Source organism: Suhomyces tanzawaensis (genome assembly GCF_001661415.1).
Source record: "Suhomyces tanzawaensis NRRL Y-17324 unplaced genomic scaffold CANTAscaffold_10, whole genome shotgun sequence".
Taxonomy (NCBI): Eukaryota; Fungi; Ascomycota; class Pichiomycetes; order Serinales; family Debaryomycetaceae; genus Suhomyces; species Suhomyces tanzawaensis.
Window position 1 is genome coordinate 210605 of NW_017963645.1, and position 19140 is coordinate 229744.

A 19140-nucleotide genomic window follows, 5' to 3' on the forward strand; every position below is an offset into this window, starting at 1 on the left:
TTTGTCCAGAACCACGGTTCTGATAATTCTGGGGGGAAGAATTTGGTCAATGATAAGGGTGTATCCGTTGTTCAACCTCAACTTAATACAAGGCCCATATTTTGCAGCTCTTTGCTTGCGACGCCTGTCTTTGAGAAGGTCTATGGAAGCAGAATACTCGTCCTCCTCTTCGTCACTAACCTCGTATTCCTTGATATCGGAGTTGAGCGCATCGACTCGCCTTTTCCAGTCTTCATGCTTCCTCAAGAGCTTTTCAATCTCATGGATGGTCAACTCCTTTTTGTGCTCGAGCTCTTCGAAGTCTTTGGGATCATCTATTTGGGTGATTTCTGGTAAGTGTCGGATCCAGTCGTAGCGATGAAGAAGTTCCATTTGGGTGTGCAAATTGTCGACTTCATTCAGGATCCGAAGTCTTTCTTCGTTGGTCATTACCTTCTCCTCCTTTTTCATCTTTCTGTGGAACGCTTCATACACCTGGTCGTCCAATGCATCCCGACTGTGCTTTGTCCGTCTTGGTAGTAGGTTCTCGAGAAGCTGGATTTCTCGAGTTCCATGGACTTTGGGCAATTCTATATCATTAAAGTACCTGTATATGTTCTCGTAGGAGGTGCCTTGCTTGATAGCGATGTCCTGGTCTTTGTAGAGGAGTTCATTGACCTCAAAATTGAACAAGTTGGCTGTTTTCTTGGTAGGCCCAGCTTTGGATCTGAGCTTTCGCCGGGAACTGTCGTCGCCAGACGTGGTGCTAGTCATGGGAGTAGATTGACGGAGGCCTGTGCAATTGTATAGCTTCGTGTCTTGTTTATTTAGCACACGATGCCAGATCCAGCAGAGTTGTCGATGGCTGTTGTGACAGTCTTTGCTTTCTTCCCTCTGGATGAAAGATGACGAGCTTGTCTGTTGGCTGCCGGACGGTAGGAACCGGCTTTTGGGGGACTGACTGGTAGTTCACGCCACTATTGGCTTCTGTCTTGACGAGGAGCCCGGATGAACCTTGCAGAGTAGTACTTCTGGTAGTACTTCTGGTGGTAATACTTCGAGTTGACTTCTAGCGGCACTTAGAGTTGACTTCTAGCAGCACTTAGAGTTGACCTCTGATAGTACTTCTGAGCCGTCGAGCCGTTCCGAATTACTGCTTTATCGCTGCCGTGTATGAGCGTATGCCTTCTGAACGACCAGTGTTTGCCTTTGCCTTTTGGTGACTCCTAGTGTGTTTGAGCCTGTCGTAGTCTTCCGTCGGCCTTGTGTTAACCTTTGGCTTCCTTTGACTTTTCTGGCTTCCTTTGATTTCCTCTACCTCTAGGTTTTGCCTTTGTCTGTTTGTTGCCAAACGCGTATCACTTCTCCTACACTCCTCTTCAACTCCATCATGAGCTACAGAAGACGAGACAAGCACGACGACTCGCCCCAGGAGGACAGCGGCGCCTCCAAGGACGACTTTAGCCACTCCAAAGACGACAATCGCCACTCTCCATACTTCGTTGCAAAACGACACCACACCTCAGTCGCCACCCATCTTGGATCCATCCATTACCAGGCGCTAGCATTGGTGTTCGTGGCGTGGCTAGCAGCGTTGCACTACTTCGAGAGGATAGAAGTGGCTAGTGTCATCAACAAGTGCCAATGGACTAACTGGGAACTGTGGCCTCTGGGAACAGAACCACACCGTGTGGCATTTTTGGCAGATCCCCAGATAGTGGACGAGTACTCGTACGAGGGCAGACCAGCGTTGTTGAACTACATCATCAGGCGAATTGCTGACAACTACCTCCACAGAAACCACCGCTACATCCAGCAGGTGCTTGACCCCCACACCACCATCTTCTTGGGCGACCTCTTCGACGGGGGACGGGAGTGGGATGATGATGTATGGCTCAACGAGTACAGACGCTTCAACGCAGTGTTTCCCAAGCAAGCCAACAGAAGAACCATCAACATCGTCGCAGGAAACCACGACATAGGCTTTGAGAAAATTGACCACCATGTGCTCCACCGGTTTGCCCAGTACTTTGGCGACCTGAACGACTACGTGGAGTTGGGCAACCACACATTGGTGTTCTTGGACACCATCTCGTTGTCACACCCAGACCCAGTCGTGAATGCTGCACCCAAGCAATTCTTGGACACCATCAACGACAAAATCAACACCAAGTTTCCACGCATCTTGTTGCTGCATGTGCCTCTCTATCGCTTCAACGACAAGTCGCCCTGTGGGCCATTGCGTGAGAAACAAACCCCGTTCCCCATCCAGAAGGGCAAGCAATATCAGACAGTCATCGAGTACGACATCAGCCAGAAAGTTCTCGCGACCATCAACCCGGTGGTCCTTTTCGCAGGCGACGACCATGACTATTGCGATATCCACCAGTTCTACACGTTTGAAGATGAACTACGCATCGCCAGAGAAATCGCAGCCAAATCGTGTGCCATGACCAGTGGAATCAAGTACCCGGCAATACAGTTGCTTTCATTAAATAATCCAGTGGATGGCCATTTGAATCCGATAGACTCCGTGGGAAAACCTGCTGGCTCAAGTTATCCTAGGAACGATTTAAGATCTAGCGACTCGACGTTCACCTACAACACAGAATTATGTTACATGCCAAATCCATACAAGTCGTTGCGGGTATACGGATTAATTTTTGGTGTTACTCAAGCATACTTCGTTTTGAAGTACTTGTTTCCTAAGAAATTCAATAGAATCTTCCGCAGGCTGAACCAATCAAGAATAAGCCTGGTATCGGAAACTAGAGACTATGCTGGCTTTTATTGGAACAGTGGTTTGAGCTTGATCATAGCATTATTTTTGATCAACAAGTACTTTCATGCATTTTGATTTAAGCATCACCAATGCATTCAGAGTTTAATGATTACTGATGGTATCAGTAGGCGAATGTGTATGGATGAAATCTCATTGGAGTGCCGGACTTACGAGTTTGATGAAGATAGAATGACTTAGTTATTTTAATGAATTAAGTTTGAGTAATTCAAGAATCTACAATGTGTGAAGTATCACCGTTCTATGCATTGTTTAAATACGACAGAGTCGCCTATGTGCCTATTGTTTGAAACTGAAAAACCTCTCGATGTAGCTGGGATTAAAATCGGCTCTCTTGGCAACATACTGTCTCACATTGAATGGTTTCAAATGCGCCAATTGTCCTTCAGTAACCAACGAACTGATAAGTTCAGCTTGAACTGTGAATAAGTTACCAATCTCCTTAAGCAACTGGAAGTTTTCACTCAAATCAGGAATGTTCCACTCGTCTATGATAGATTGGTATCTAATAACATCCTTGGTAAGAACGATTCCACCAGTCGAATTGACAGTAAACTTTTTGTAATGCTCCAAGAGTTGATTCAACAAGTTGATACCAACCTTCACAAGCACATTGTTCAAGTTGGCGTTGTTGAGGGTGCTGGAGAACGTGGCATATATGGCCTGGAGAAAGTCGGATAATATTTCACAGGCCTCAGTATCATCCTCGATGGTATCACATAAGAAATCCTTTTTCTTCTGTTTGGTCAAAATGTATGATATACGTCCACTAATCATGTCCAAGGTTTCAGTCAAGATCAAGTTCAACGATTTCTCACACCTGGAAATGTAATTGTTGGTCAAATTACTCATACGATTTCTAATGTTAGGGGAGTTTAATGCACAAGGAACGATGATTTTCTTGACGGTGGCAGAAATCAAGAATAAGATCTCGCTGACGAAGTTGAACGAAGTGGTGTACACCAAATCAAACGGTTGTACCGAGCTTACCTTGGATGCTTCTTGTTTTAACTGGTCGTATGCAACTTCCAAACCACCACCAATGTACAATTTTCCGAAATCAAAAAGGAGAATTTCCAAGATTTCCAATGAAAACTCGGGTGCCTTGGTGGGAGATAATTCCAAAACCCTGGCAATGGATTCAATGGTTGACTTCAAAATGGTTTCCACCTTGGTGATGCTCAAAGAGGAATACTCCTTTTGCTCTTCCAAGTCCTCTGGCCTGACTGCAGCTTGTCTATCTAATTTTGATTTCATGAACGTCTTGAACTGGTTCAATCTCTTTCTTTCCGAGAAATGGAAATTGAACTTGTCGTTATTCTGGTGATCGGTACCAGAAGCAATTCCTCCATTTCCTCTTATATCCAGATTCTCCAAGGTTTCGAGCTTTGTAGACAAGAATTGATTTGATAATGCCCTCTCGTTGTAGTGATTGAACTTGTCCACCAACTCGTAGATGATGTCTTCCAAGTTCTTCTTCTCTCTACCAAAGTAGACATTTTCGGAAGTATACTCGATAAAAAGATCGTAGTAGGACTGGTCCAAAATTGAGCTCAACTCATTTTCTTCATCAAAATCATTTGTAGTCAAGAACTCTTTGACATCCTTGGTGAAATCTCCAACTAAGGTGTACAAGGAATGCAATATTCTGACATGGCTTAACGAGCTCACAGATAACGAGTACTGGAGCAATGCACTCACTTTGTTCTGGATCATCTGGGCATAGACTCTCTGGATAAAAATCTTCAACACGGGGATTGGGTTGTCGAAGACCTGCTGGATAATTCTGGCTTGACCCTTTATGGCTATTCTTAATCGTTGCAATAATGACTCTGTTGGCGCATCCTTTATGATGCCCACGAAGTTGGGGTCCGATAGTTTGATCCAGATGGCCTCGTTGTCCAATATGCTTTCCTCTTTTTCTCCTTCTCCGTCGTCTTCCATGTCGTTTTCTGCTTCCAACAATAAATCGTTTTTACTCACAAACGTTTGCACCACGTTGGCTCCCCCGTTGAACTCAAACAAGATAGAGGCTATTTCACGCATGAACTCGAAGTTGTTGTCCTCGGAAGCGATCTCGAACTTGTTCAATAAATTTCTTTCCATCGTTTCACTGTACTTTTCTATGATATTAACACACTTTGTGGTTTTGGGCAAGTCTGGAGACTCGATCTTTTTGGATAGCGTCAACAAGTTGTTGACTGTCTTTGCACATTTGATCTTGTCGTCGTACTTCTTGCTCAATCTGAGGGTTTCCAACGGCTCGTATTTCTCCTTGACGTAGAAGCCATGGTACGCTCGGATCAAGAAGATGGTTTCGAGCGATCTGTCCCTCGAATTGGTGATCTTATTAAGGGACTGGCCTAGCGGATTGATTTTGGACGACACCTGTGATATCTTGGAGTCTAGCAAATCAAATTTGGACACTGTGGAGTCGATCTGGTCTGCCAATTGCATGACGTTTTCACTGTGCTTCAATTCGTACGATTCCACCATCTTTTCCGACTGCTCCCGTTGCTGGTTGCTTTCGATGTTCAACTCTTTGAGCTCTCTTAGCGTGGATTCGAATGTTCTGATGTATGGCTTTGGATCCAAGTACTCCAACTTGTTCACTTCTGCCCCCTTCAAGAAATGGTCCTTGCTCAATTCTTCGATGAAATCATTCACAGAAAGCCCATCGAGGAAATTGTCGAGATTCAAGAGCTTGCGGATGTTCTCGTCCAAGTCATAGATAGAGAAGCTCATGTTGATGCGGTCATATATGGTAGAACAGGCTGGGGCTGTTTCGGCAGTGTATCCCGTTTAGAGTGCCAGAAGTTCGGGGTTTCAAGGGTGTATGGGGCCCTCTCGGTAAGGTACGCAGGATCTTGGTGTCAGTTTCCCCCCTCTAACAGGACGCAGGGTATTTGCAAGGTAGACGTGGTAGTCCAGCGTGTTTGTCTCGATTCGTGAACTATAGTTATTCCTGCATATAGCCCTGCTTATCTAATATGGTCTGGGATATTAATGTTAGGAAGTATTTAGATTATTTACATCTTCTGAGACATTTAGCACGTTGAAGGGTATCTAGTTCGGGGTTATTGCTCTCAGTGACAATTTTGGCCCCGATGCAAAATAGCAGGTTATTACCAGCAGCTATTAATTTAGTTGTATGGATTTATGGTGGCTGGATTTTATTTGCGTTTCGGAATTGAAATATATATGCCTAAAGATCTAGCTTCATTCATTGAAGAAGTGGCACTTTGGATATTGAAGAAGTGATATATCGGAGCCCATTTACGCTGTTTATGGACGTAATTGTTTTACATCTATAGAGAGAAATTTAGCGTACTAATTCAGCAGTCTCGACGCCCTTACACATCACATCCTCACCGCCTTCACATACGAGACGTTTAGTGGTTTGTACTCGAGCTGCGCCAGCCCCCGCCTAGGTCACCATTAGTAAACTTTTACCAGCCACTCACTCCATCTACACTCTATCAAGACTTATGTTTATATTATAAACAGGCCAGCAAGTAAATGCCTTCCTATCACACTATATCATATTTAGTTGGCCTTGAAGGTGGTGTGACACTTACCACAGTATTGTCTGTCCTTCATGTTGGCCATGAAGACACCGGCACCACAGGTTGGTTGAGGACATTCTCTTCTCAATCTTTCGACCTTACCTTCGTTGTCAACCTTGTAGTAGGTCAAGACAGCCAACTTGTGCTTTCTGTGCTTGTGCTTGATCTTCTTTGGGGTGGTGTAGACCTTCTTTTTTCTCTTCTTACCACCACCTCTCAATCTTAAGACCAAGTGAAGGGTAGATTCCTTTTGGATGTTGTAGTCGGACAAGGTTCTGCCGTCTTCCAATTGCTTACCAGCAAAGATCAATCTTTGTTGGTCAGGTGGAATACCTTCCTTGTCTTGGATCTTGGACTTGACATTGTCGATGGTGTCGGAGGACTCGACTTCCAAGGTAATGGTCTTACCAGTTAAAGTCTTGACGAAAATTTGCATTTTGGCTTGTCTGCAACTGATGCTTCTTTCTAACCAAGATTAGTTTAAAAAGAGATTGGAGATGCTGGAAAGTTATAGCTGGTGCGTGGAAAATTTTCGCGTCACGTGCGCGCTTGGAACGGGCCGCCGGTGCGGGAGAAATGGTGGTCACTGGTCACGTGTTTTGGGGTGCTCCAGGGCTTGTGCCCTGGAGCTGGCCGCACCTCGCCCGATTGGGAAGTCAGGCTTTTGCAACTAATTAGCAACTGCCAGCACTGGCAACAGTTACTGAACCACACAGACGGACCAGCCGGACCACCAGACGCAGGAGATAGTCACAGAGACAACCAAAGTGCAGTCACGTGTGTCCAACCAGCAACACGTTTCCCAGAACCCCCACTTTCCCGCAACAACCTGTAGTCTACAACAACAAACCAAACTACAACACCTCCAGTCAGTTCCACCAACACAACCGCTGGTCAGCTCCTGTACTGATCACACCCACCAGAGACCTGCAATATACACAGTGCTCAGTCTGCCTGTGGGTCAAGACAGCCATCGTTCGTCCACACCCCAATACCGCTTAAGAAACGGCAACTGCCGCAACTACAACTTGGACACCAGTGGTACCAGAATCTGAATGAAGCCAATGTTGGGTGATCGTGTATTACAGCACCGAAGAGAGTTCTACTACGGAAGACTGCTCAACAAGGCTCACCATGCGTCCCAGCACAGACCTCTTGGGTACAACGAGGGGCAACACGAGGACGAGGACGACGAGGTGTTCTTTGAGCTCGAGTTTGGCCATGGTGATGGCCAGGGAAAGTTGCGCAGGTGGTTTAATAAGCTCATCTGCCGGTGAGTCAAGGAAATGTCACCGGAAACATCTAAGGAATATTGGAGATCCAAAGGAATATCCAAAGGAAACACACTTAGTCATTGCTCTGGATGCATCTAAAGGAAACATCAGTCTACTCTGGGAGAAAACACCCTTATTTTACAAGTCTAGAAGGATCCAAAGGAAACATCGTTAATTCACTGCCCTAACATCCTCCCCTGGTACATCCGCTGATATCGTTAGTTGAAGGGAAACACCCTGCAACAATGGGACTCAGGATGGGCACCCGCATTTCCGCCATTTCCGGGGCTGTGGTGTGATCTTTAGCACCATCTATTTTAGAGTTCAGATGACTCCTTGTGAAGTATGGATGGGCCGGGTCCCTTGGGACGTCTTGTTGTCATTGCTTCGAAATAGCACCATTTACACGTTCTGATCAGTTACACAAAGAAGCGTTACTGAAGAGCCGGAATGATTCGGAGCCAGTGTGCTAAAATCGAATTGCAACACATCATCGGCTGAAACCTAGTCACTCAGTCAAACCATCACAGTGACACCATCAGGCCATCAAAACCGACAATATTCTTTATGGAATTAATTTAGGTGCTTTAAGATTAGAAAGACGTTTTACTCCTATATTGAAACGTCATCATATATCCAAATCGTCATCGTCGTCCTCAGCCTTCTGCGGTTTGCTCCGAATGGAGCCGAAGTTGATCGTTCTTCTGTTGATCACGTTATGCATGATTAGGAAGCGTTCCAAAGCCTCCACAGGGAATGTATTTGGATCGTTACCAAATTTCTCAAATCCAACAGTACGCGTAAGCTCCTTACCCTTCTTATATATGACAACAAAGGGTAGCACCTTGATTCCCAACTTGGTGACCAAAAATGGTGCTGATTCGGCGGTAATTCTGAGGATCTTGAGGGTGAGATGCTTCTCCGCAACCTGGGCTAGTCTTTCATTCATTATTTTGCACCGTTGGAAGTTGGGCTGGTAGAAATGAATGATTACCAACTCGTTTTGAGTCACTATATTCATCAATTCCTTCTCGTCCAGAATGTTGACCACCCGTCCCAACTCTTCATCGTTGGTATCGGCAACAACGTCGTCGATTTTCTTGAGTTCTTTGGTCAATTGTTGGATTCTTTCATCTCTGTATCTGGAAAGAACATCGTCATCCTCTAACAATTCCAACAATTCGTCGTCATCGCTGGACTCATTGTCGGGGTCGTTGAGGTGCCTTAACTTGGACTCCTGGTATCCTTCTACCAATTGTGATATTTGCTGGTCCATTGTGTGAAGGGTGGGTGCAAAGGTGGGTCGATCGGGATGTGTGGTGAAAAGTCAGGCTAGTCTATCAAATGGTTAATCACTCGACTATCTGGTGTGAAAATGAGTGAAATATATCAACTGATGTTGGTTGTTCTTCTATTGTGTGTGGAATATGCTCAGGGTGTGGTGAATGATCAACACCGATCTGATAATGTAAGGTACTCTTCTGAGTCGCTATCGTTAGGTTTCCAGCTATTCTCGGTTTTATCCGTGAATTCGTGACAATATTTGGGCTTTCTGGTCCTACTTCGTTCTCCGTGACTAGCAGTGGCTATCTATAGCTTGTTCCTCCGTTTGGTCACTTCTCACCTTCAATCGCGTCTAACATTTTCAACACATCAGACAACGCCTGAACATTCCGCACGACCATTTCCTTATATGTCAAGCTGTCATTGATCCAGATCAGGTTCTGACCACCAGATCCATTACCTCGAGACCTCTTTCTGGTTTTCCAGTCCAGCGTCACTGGTTGTCCGTTCTTTTGGATGTCCACACTTTCTTCGAGCAAGCCGATCGATTTAACCAAATTGGAATCGATTTGTTTCACGGTGGTTAGAATCATGTTCAATTCTGCTAGGATTGTTTCTTGGTACTCGTCAATGGACATAGGCTCGGGTGTATTTGTGGGAATGGGCGAGGACATGGTGGAAATCTGGAGTATAGGCCTTGTCACTTATGCCTGAGATGTTGTGGGGAGAGTCAGTCTGGTTTCGTCAATCGTGGTGCTTTTGACAGTGGGTCACTTGACTTTGGTAGATGTAGCTGGTTGGCGAAGTAGAGGTGATTTCACTCCCGAATGAGGCTGTTCAATAAGGGTTCTTATCTTTAAACTGCGGATGATTTGTTTGGATCATTCGCGTGAGATGCTGCGTATAAGGTACAGTATTCTGGCGATAGTTGGTTCTCACAGATACGCTATTAGAAATGGTAGTATGGTGCTCAAGTAACGCTATTGGTAGCAATTCAGTCGGCTCTTGATTTAATCTATGCTATTAGAAGCGGAATTATGTGGGTGCACTATCGGTACCGATTGAGTGTGACTAAACCTACTTGAATCATTATTTACCCTGGGATGGCAAGTCTGGACAAAACACTAGACTGTCCCTTTCTGCTTAGTGGGTTTCCGCATAATGGACTAATACTATCGATTCTGCTATTTTCTATAAATTGCTTCAATGCGGAATAATTATGGACTCGAGGCCCTCATGCTATTTTCTATAAATGGCTTCAATGCGGGTGTATAATGGACTCAAGGCCCTTCATGCTATTTTCTATAAATGGATGTTCGTATGGTACGGATTCTAATGGACTCGAGACCGTGATGCTATTGAATTTTTTAAGTGGTGTTTCATGGACGACCACAGACATGCCTGCTGCGAACAATGCTTGAACTTCGGAACGTCCTTCTCGGCTTGGTGCGTGCTGTTGGTCGACTTTCTCGGATGCTTAAGAGCCCTCTGCTCTTCTCTTTCTTCGTTTGGTTCTACTATCCTCAACCACATCTACGCTCGTTTCAGTCTTAATCACTGTCTGCGCATGGCACATCTTGTGCTTGTTCTTTTCAAGCTGAAGCTCGTGGTCAAACTGTCTTTTATCCTTTTCCCGTTCCTTCATAATGTCTGCCAACAACCGCTTGAGCTCGTTATTTTCGTGAATGAGCTCGATCTTAACCTTTTCGTTCTCGTTAAATTTGGACAAGAGGTAGTTGAATTCCTTGCACAACTTCAAGTAGGTGACTTTCAAGGTGGTGAAGAGCGAGGTGAGCTTGGAGGTGTTGATCATGGCTTGTTTGATGGAGGCCACCGTCGAGTTATTCACGGGAGGCACAACCTGCGGCTTTCCGGACTTGAACTCGTCTTCGTTGGTCGCAATGCTGGTGAGGGTGTCTGGCGAGTCGAATGGCGAGCCGTTGTCAGAGGAGGACGATGATGAAGGGGGCAATGCAGAGTCTTCAGGGTTTGAATTGAGAAGGATTTCGAGCTGGTCATTGCGGTTGAATTTGTTGAAAGATAACAATGCTTGGTTGATTTCGTCATCGAGGCCATTTTCGGTCTTGGGGGCGATTTCTTCGGGAATGCTGGGACGGTTATTGGGAGAATCGTTGAGTTCATAAAAGAGGTGCTCGAGGGAATCGTGTTGCGATTCCTCTGGCAAAGGGTGGTTATTTTCAGTTACATCTTGAACATTATCTGACGTCTTGAACGGTGGTAAGTGGATCTCGTCCAGCATTGGTTCATGTTTTATCTGCTTGGAAGGCAAGTGGATCACGTTCAGGTTATTCTTGTCAATTTCATCTCGAGTGTGTTGCGTACGTGATTCCATGCTCTGTGAAAATGACTTAGGCAATGACTAAGGGAATGGTGGTATGGTCTATGTACAGGTGACCACTGCTGAGGGGGTTGCTGGAGACTGACGTGAGATGGAGGGACGGTTTACTGAAGTTATGGTTTCATTAAACGTTTGTGGGCACCATGAAAATAGGCCTACCAGTTAATTTTTTGAGGTGATGAGATGGGCCGGATTTGGGCCGGGGTACGCGACTTCCGGTCGCGTTTGGAGGATGATTCACGTGATTGATGACCGGTAATCCTCGTTTATTCTTCATGGGCAGGTCTTAAATGGGCAGAAATGCTGAAGCGAGGCTGTAGTCTTAACATGGATGCGGGCAATAGATATAACTCAACTCGTTCGAGTTTTATTTTTTACAATTAAATTTATTGTCTTAATTTTATTACTATTAATTAGTCTATTTCGACCTTGGAATAGAAGATAATCAGAAAGAATTAGGGGCATAAAGGAAATAAAATCCTTTAGGATTAAATATGGTTGGTTAAATTTGAATGAACATCATGTTTTTTTAAATTTTCTGATCTATTTCTTGAGCATAGATGCATGGCTCTGTGAGATCCTTACATTCAACCTGAGACATTACCCTGGAAGCTACATGTACCCCTGTATTCATTTAACCTTTGTGAAATTTAAATGGGATTTGGGTACGTGATCAGTGCCATATACGAATTTTGTGCATAACTTAAACTATTTATAATACCTCAACCACCACTCCAATTTTTATTTGCAATACGGCATGGTAGGATGCAAAAATGAACAACAGCCAAATATCCACACTAAACACTTACCTTCAATTAAGACGCAAGTACTCAGATACTCAACCCGTCATAAATTGAGGTTACAAATACTCATATTTTCATGGCATGGTCAAACAGATTTTCTCATTGGATTGATATTCAGTAGCTCCTAGTACAACCCACGACGCGAAGATATCTCTTCAATGAAGCATGGCACACGGATTTCAGAGAGATGGCTTGTTTAAATAATCTACAAAACTCATGGTCCCAGCAATGAATATATTTCTAGGACCCAAGATACCACAGAAGCAAGATTGTCTTCAATAGCAATTCCTGCTATTAATCTGGTGGATAACTTTTCTGCCAAAATGGAGAATAGAAATATCGGCAGTGGTCCAGAAAATTATAGAAATAACGAAGTAGCTTCAACAATAATCATACTTGAAAAGCGATGTACAATTAAGAATACGCGGAGCACGAAATTACCAGTTGAGCACCCTCGTGAACGATTGAGTTTGTCCGAATGCCTCTCATCAGGAGTATACCAGCCCTAATTATTATCGTTGAATTACCAGTATTTCAGGCTCCCCCTAAATATATAATTCAGATAAGGCTGGCATCACATTATGGGAAGTGATACAACAGCACTCACACAACGATGAGTCCAATATTCAATAACCCAAGTATACCACTGGATTGGTTAACTATATTTTGTAGAATTAACCCAAGTTTCATAAGCACTGAGGGAAAAAGGACGGAATCTGTCCCAGAAAGAGATATCCTCTGCTACGGAGTCCCAAACGTAAACCATGCATTGAAAATTCTGAAGTGACGAACTAAACCAATAATAAATAGTCAACTATGTACAATCTAAGTGAACAATAAATAATAGTAATATGCAAGAGGGTCCGATGTGGAGAGTCTCGGGACCAATTGGTGAAAATCACCGATAGATAATTGGGGGCTATTGAGAAGGAGTCTTGATATGCAATAAGGCACGGTGGAGGGCTGGGTTCAACAGCTGGAGGAAACGAAAAGGATTCAAAGTGGAAATTGGTGGCTAACGGATTTTCAAGCAACGATTGTAGTTGAAACAGTAGAAATCAGGCTCTTCCGGTCGAACAGCACTCAGCAAGACCGACCGACCACTTATAGTTGTATCAGCCTTTCAAGTGCTTTGCAAGAGCTATTCTAGATGAAGCCGTAGGTAATTCTTCCAGGTCACACCATAAAACGCCCCAAATATCAGCTATTCAGGTAGTAGACTTTCCACCTGTCCTAGTTGAAAACCTTGCCCAAACGCCCTACCTCGTGCAACACCTCCGACGTCTTGTCGCCAATGGTGGTACCCACCTCGCTGACAAACGTACCGCTCTCCTGCCACTTCTGGGTCAATGTTTGCAACACGCTTTCAAACGCATCCTTACCAGTGCTGGCATTCTGGCCAAACCGTTCCACCAGCCAGTCCTCGAGCTTGTCACACACCCGCGAGAACGTGGCGTACGCTGTGAACTCGGCGTTCTGGCTGAAGGTGGTCCTGGTGGCTGGCAGCAGGGCGTCTGGCGCATACACCACCGTCTCGTTGACGAGCAACAAGTGGTTCATGGTTAAGTTGGACGACTTCAACACCAACGTCTTGTTGATCAAGTCGACCTCGCTGACCTCCCGGACGTAGCTGTACTGCTGGGAGCCCACGAGACACGCCAACCAGGAGGGAATGGCCTGCTTGCAGCCAATCAACCGCTCCGTGCGAAGGGTTTTGCGCTCCACGTCGATGGTACGGTCCAAAATGTCGACAGAGACGACGTGGGTGGAGAGCTTGTTGGGGTACTTCTGCCAGTTTGCGGCTGTGACTTGGTCCCAGGCGTAGTTGAAGCAGTGGTGGGAGGAGAAGAGTTTCATGGGGATGGACTTACCGGATTGGATGGGAATCTATGAGCTATGGGATTACCGGAGAATAGAAGGATTTGGGGAATTGTGGTGGTACTACCGTATAGGCCACTGGTACTATTTCGTTGTGCTGATGTGTTGGGCGGTACTGCTGATGGTAACCTGTGATAACGTCTCAAATGAAAATTTCGACTCGAGCTCGTACTGAACAATGCTGGTGGACTTGGCTTTTTATATCAGGAGCGTATCTGTGGGAAGGATTTATCGTAAGGATAAACTAAATTGGATGACTGAAGTGTTCCGATTTCTTCCGGTCACTGGCAGTGGATTTCACGGGGAAAAAAGGTGATTGCAGTGGGAAAAGCGAGACAGGCAGATGCTAGGCTCAAGGGACTCTAGTGGTACAGGTTCTGGAATCGTCCTTTGGGAAGGTAATGAGGTATGTGATTTAGTGTGTGAAAAGTCCTTCTCCCACGTGAATTTCTTTTTGGGGTTTCTTTTGGTCTTGTGCGCCAACGGTTGGCCTGCAGGTAGGGGGTGGCGGCTGCAAATGCACGGCGCACACTGGAAATACCAAGACTATAGCGATTAGAGGGGTGCAGACACAGAGAGGTGGTTCGGGTGCGTCCAGACATTTCGGTCTTGGAGCCACTGGGTGGGCACTTATGAATTCAAGTTATTGGTACTGCTGGTGGATTCTATGGGCTTCCACAGTAGCGGGCGCCACAGTTGTCAACTGCTTGGATGTGAAAATTCATATCAATTCGGTTTGTCTGATACGTGTAGTTGAATGTAATGGTTACCACTCACTTAAGATAGATCAATCTTCATAACTGAGTACATTTGCCTATGTCGATTCATTCGATTTTTGTTAATTTTGGTCAAATTGCTACAGATAAGTGAAATGGGCCCTACTCGTTGAAATGGTGATTAGTTGAAATGGTGTCTCTATTAGTTTGATCATTTCTATATACAGGCTGTTTTACTTCTTTTTCAATGTCCGTTTTGGCAAGCCCAGTTGTCCTCCATTCTTGTATTTCTTGGGGCTCACGATTTTGGGTACATGAAGCTTGAACAAAACATTTTTCTTGACTGGAACTATGGTTGGCTGCGAAGCTTTTGGAGGTTCATCCTCCTCCGAGGACAGATCGTCCGAGCTACTTTCGGACTCGGATGAACTGAATTCATTTCTTCCCTTGAAAGCGTTCTTCTTCACCATGCCAGGGCGGCGGATTTCAGGCTTCGGAATGTCCTCTTTTGTTGTTACGGGTTTTCTGATATCTTTGAGCGATACAAGTCGATGTGGTGACTCACTGGGATTTTGACCATGGGATTTGCTATTGTTGGTAGGGGAATGCAGAGATTCCCGACTGGACAGAGCATGGGTCTGGTTATCCGCGTTGTAGGTTTTTCCTAACAGTGATTCGGAAGAGTTTGATTTTGGCAGAACAGTGTCGGAATTGCTGATTGGCCTTGATACCTGCGTTCCTGACTTTAATGACTTCTCTGATTTAGATGAGTCTGAGTCTGTGGCCAGCTCGCTCCACAACTCTACTGTATGAGTTTGAGTTGAACCTTTCGAGAGGACACCCAGAACGGTTTTGGAATTTCTGATTGGCATTGGTGCCTGAGGTGCTGACTTCGGTGTATTTTCTGACTTAATAGTGTCGGAGTCCAGGCCCAGCTCGCTCCACAACTCCACTCTTTGAGTTGCAAATTTCGAGGGCACTGAATTAGGAGCAATATTACTCCGCTTGCTGGCCATATCGTGGTCTTCCTCTACTGTCCGAGTTGCAGGTTTTGGGGCAGTCTCAGAGGCAGAAGAGTGTGAATCTGAACCCAGGTCGCTACTAGCCTCGCTGGCAGATTCAGAAGATTGAGAACCAGCTGTGACGGTATGAGAACGATTAGCCTGATTTGCAGAGCTTGGGACATCCTCTCCATTTTCATGGGTCTCAGTGATCGTCGAAACCTGTTTTGTAGGGGTATTAATCATCATCCTTTTTTGAGATACCGGAAATCTTTCATCCAATTCATCTACGCTGTCCATCATTTCGGAATCCTGGTCGCTAGAACTAGCCATAACAATGTCATGCAAGTTCGAGTCTTTAGTGATAACGATTGACTCAGTATCTGGAATAATTTCAACGGTAGTGCCAATAACCGGAGCTAGATGATTTCTTCTTTCCGGCCCATTGTCATCTTCAGAATCAGTATCCGAATTGTCAGAGATTTGGGTCACTTCTGATATCAAAGAAACCCTTCTAGGTTGGCTTGAATTAGTGTCTAGTCCACGCAGGGTAATTGAGTTATTTGTTGAAGCTACCTTTTCCTTTCTAGTTGGAATACTCTCCACAACCACAATTGGCTTACTGATATCATGGCCAGAGGAGTCCAGGTCACTTAAAAGGCTCTCAATACGAGCGCCTTCACCTGGGCTGTGGTAGACGCTTCCTTCATCTGCACTCTCATAGTCAGCATCCGACTCAGCATCAGATTCGGAGCTACTGGAAGAAATTCTGGCTATATCTTCCGCAATATCTGAATCCAGGGCATATTCGGGACGGTTGAGTGTAGCATTAACATCACTCCCACCTGCTCCAGACTCTTCAGGGTTTGGATTTGTACCAGTATCGCTATTCTCAACCAAGGATTTTTTGGAGTTACTTCTGGACTGTATCGAAGTATTGGATCTATCCGAGAAAATAATAGTATTGCTAAGACCAGAAGGGACCATCGGCCGATTATTCTCGTTCCTAATTTTAATTCTTTCGTTCCTAGTTGGATCAAACGAGTTATCAGAATCTTCAGAATCGTCAGAAAAAATAGGACCATCTCCAGCACCAACGAACGATAGCTTATCCTTTTGCAAAACCTCCAAGATTTTGGACTTTTTCACTGTGGGAATGGGTGGTACTGTAGTTTTCCGTTTTTTCACGGGACTAGAACGTTCCTGTTTCGCAATAATTCTGGTCCGTGGATGGGCCACTGCTGGTGATATTGATGGAAGTGGCAACGGTAATGCAGAAATTTTTGAATAGCTTGTTGTTGGAATGACTGTTCCAATTTTGGGCAGTGTGCTTGCAATGGGTGGAGAGGGCACCTTGTTGAAGAATTTATTGGGTGAAATTGAAGATCTATCCTTGATAGGCCTATGTTCAATTGGACTGGGATCGGGAATATTTGTATCAGAAGCTGCCTCTTGTATAGGTGGATGTACTGGCACATTAATTGGTAGAGTTTTTGCAATCGATGGCAAATTAATTGAAGGCAAATCAATTGGTGGAGCTTTTGTAACCTCTGGCAAATTAATCGGAGGCAAGTTAATTGGAGGGGCTTTTGTAACCGCTGGCAAATTAATACGCAAATTAGTTGGTGGAGCTTTTTCAACTACCGCTAAATTATCTGTGATGACCACTGGCACATTATTCAATGGTTTTGTGTTGTTGGAACTCACATTATCAACTAAATTAATCTGAGCAATTGTTTTCGTGGCCTGGGCCAAACTCTCTTTTTCTGCTGGAGGTTGTACTCTGGCCGATTCACCGTTCTCCAAGCTAGAAATTTCATTTGTCTTGCCTGAATATGAAGTACCTGAGTTCTTAATCACTATACTGTCATCCTTTGGAAATAAATTATCTTCCACATATCCGTCATTGGACAAATTCATCTGTCGTTCGTCTCTCATGGCATTGTCGATATCCAAAATAACCTTGAATGATACCCAATGATCTAGCGGTATAGAAAAAAGTCTTCTGGTAGGCTCTTTATATGGGGGCAGTTCCTTTCCCTTCTCTTTGTCCATAAGTTCAGAGAAGAACGCGTTGAAATACGATAACGATGATTTTCGATTGCTGGCAATAAATGGCATTAATTTCTTGTCAATAAACTGAGAAATTTCCTCCATAGTAGTCTCACATGTAAAGCTCATCGATCCAAAGTTCCGTAATTCCTGGAGAATATAGTAAATGTCCTTGCTTGCATAGTTGTAGTCCACTGACTTGAATATGTTGTTGTAGTAGTTGGTTGGGATCCGATCGTATTTTTCGTTTTTCACTACGTAGATATCAGACACAACCATATACTCTTTATCAAGTCTGGAATTCTTGTTAAAGGGGCCCAAAAACTCTGAACGGTTTATATTCAACTGGACAAACTTGTGATAGATTGGAATGTTTAATAATTTTGTAATGCATTGGTGATATGAGAGACACAACGAGCTCACGATCAAAGATGGTTCGGTGAAGTTACTGAGTTGGAAGAGCTTGTCTGTCAAATTGAATTTCAACCAATGGCTCAATCCGTACTCGTCAGGAAGCTTGAGATAGTTTCGACGCGAATAGTGCTTGTCGTGTTTCAAGTTGATGAAATGAATTTTGATATTTGAGAACAGTTTTGGATCCAAGAAAACGTTATTTCTGCAGATCAAGACGATGTGACGGTTGTTCAGTTTTAATTGCATGTTGATCCGCCTCAAGTAGTTTTCGAATTGGTACGAGTTTAATAGGCCCGTCGGGTAGTAGTTAAACTTCTCGTTGGGCAAGTTCGTTATGACCAAGGGATCGAGAAAATCGGAGTTGCTGAGGTTCCCTGCCAACGAGAACGTGAAAATGTTCTCCTGCTGCTTCAAGTTGACCTCGTTGAAGAAATAAATGCAATTGGGAGAATACTCCTTCGACAACGAGACGATCTTGTCTAGCTCCGCCTTCAAAGTTATTGGCTCACCAGTAAATGCTAAGTTGAAACCTCGAGTGATTCTTTCGTACCTTGCCAACAGATTCGGTTCCACATCTACCTCGAACATCGAGTTAAATCTGGAATAGATCCTCTTAGCCATATCTTCTTTGTGGCCCTGTGTGCCAATTAGCAACCACAAGTTGTAGTCAGCCAAGGTGCGTGCGGCTATTTCATGGCGCGTTCTCTTTCGGATGCCCTCTTCATTGATCTTGTTAATGAAATCAATGGAAGCTTCGGAGAGATTGGGGATCTCGGGACTGAATGTGTGCAATGTTCTGCTAACAGTGTGGGAGAAGTTGACGGTTGAATGATAGGTGTGGTGGTCGAGGATCGCGAGTTTTTCCAGATCCGTTAGCGGACGTGGAACACTCATGCTGGGATGGTATCCTACCGTTTAGGTTGCAATATAGATTCTGAATAATTTATACTGCATATGAGGCGATGGGCTCGAGCTGATCGGGCTGCGCACGACCAGTGATGGATAGTATGGGAG

The 19140-nt window shown here is 44.6% G+C and overlaps 9 protein-coding genes across 9 annotated transcripts; 1 reads left to right on the plus strand and 8 right to left on the minus strand.

The window, feature by feature from the left end:
• CANTADRAFT_35648 (uncharacterized protein) lies at positions 1-717 on the minus strand (the record flags this gene model as incomplete). Its single annotated transcript, XM_020208649.1, has 1 exon — positions 1-717. A coding segment is annotated over one exon (717 nt), but the record flags the coding sequence as incomplete, so codon positions are not given.
• A 652-nt stretch (positions 718-1369) lies between these two features.
• Positions 1370-2717, plus strand: CANTADRAFT_92576 (putative lipid phosphatase; the record flags this gene model as incomplete). The annotated part of the gene is made up of 2 exons (XM_020211961.1): positions 1370-2645; positions 2701-2717. The coding sequence occupies 2 exons, from the start codon at positions 1370-1372 to the stop codon at positions 2715-2717; spliced, it is 1293 nt and encodes a 430-aa protein (XP_020061818.1).
• A 288-nt stretch (positions 2718-3005) lies between these two features.
• On the minus strand, positions 3006-5725 carry SEC10 (exocyst subunit). Its single transcript, XM_020208197.1, has one exon. The coding sequence runs from the start codon at positions 5522-5524 to the stop codon at positions 3059-3061; it is 2466 nt and encodes an 821-aa protein (XP_020061819.1). The 5' UTR covers positions 5525-5725; the 3' UTR covers positions 3006-3058.
• Positions 5726-6325: 600 nt separating this feature from the next.
• Positions 6326-6781, minus strand: UBI3 (ubiquitin-ribosomal 40S subunit protein S31 fusion protein; the record flags this gene model as incomplete). Its single annotated transcript, XM_020207068.1, has 1 exon — positions 6326-6781. One exon carries the CDS (start codon positions 6779-6781, stop codon positions 6326-6328), a length of 456 nt encoding a protein of 151 aa, XP_020061820.1.
• A 1466-nt stretch (positions 6782-8247) lies between these two features.
• On the minus strand, positions 8248-8895 carry CANTADRAFT_57814 (thioredoxin domain-containing protein; the record flags this gene model as incomplete). Its single annotated transcript, XM_020210734.1, has 1 exon — positions 8248-8895. The coding sequence occupies one exon, from the start codon at positions 8893-8895 to the stop codon at positions 8248-8250; it is 648 nt and encodes a 215-aa protein (XP_020061821.1).
• Positions 8896-9232: 337 nt separating this feature from the next.
• CANTADRAFT_58054 (uncharacterized protein) lies at positions 9233-9577 on the minus strand (the record flags this gene model as incomplete). Its single annotated transcript, XM_020210762.1, has 2 exons — positions 9233-9343; positions 9401-9577. The coding sequence occupies 2 exons, from the start codon at positions 9575-9577 to the stop codon at positions 9233-9235; spliced, it is 288 nt and encodes a 95-aa protein (XP_020061822.1).
• A 941-nt stretch (positions 9578-10518) lies between these two features.
• CANTADRAFT_42470 (uncharacterized protein) lies at positions 10519-10749 on the minus strand (the record flags this gene model as incomplete). Its single annotated transcript, XM_020208909.1, has 1 exon — positions 10519-10749. A coding segment is annotated over one exon (231 nt), but the record flags the coding sequence as incomplete, so codon positions are not given.
• Positions 10750-13298: 2549 nt separating this feature from the next.
• CANTADRAFT_57839 (uncharacterized protein) lies at positions 13299-13922 on the minus strand (the record flags this gene model as incomplete). The annotated part of the gene is made up of 1 exon (XM_020210736.1): positions 13299-13922. One exon carries the CDS (start codon positions 13920-13922, stop codon positions 13299-13301), a length of 624 nt encoding a protein of 207 aa, XP_020061824.1.
• A 970-nt stretch (positions 13923-14892) lies between these two features.
• CANTADRAFT_24277 (uncharacterized protein) lies at positions 14893-19020 on the minus strand (the record flags this gene model as incomplete). Its single annotated transcript, XM_020207069.1, has 1 exon — positions 14893-19020. One exon carries the CDS (start codon positions 19018-19020, stop codon positions 14893-14895), a length of 4128 nt encoding a protein of 1375 aa, XP_020061825.1.
• Between the last annotated feature and the right edge of the window lie 120 nt (positions 19021-19140).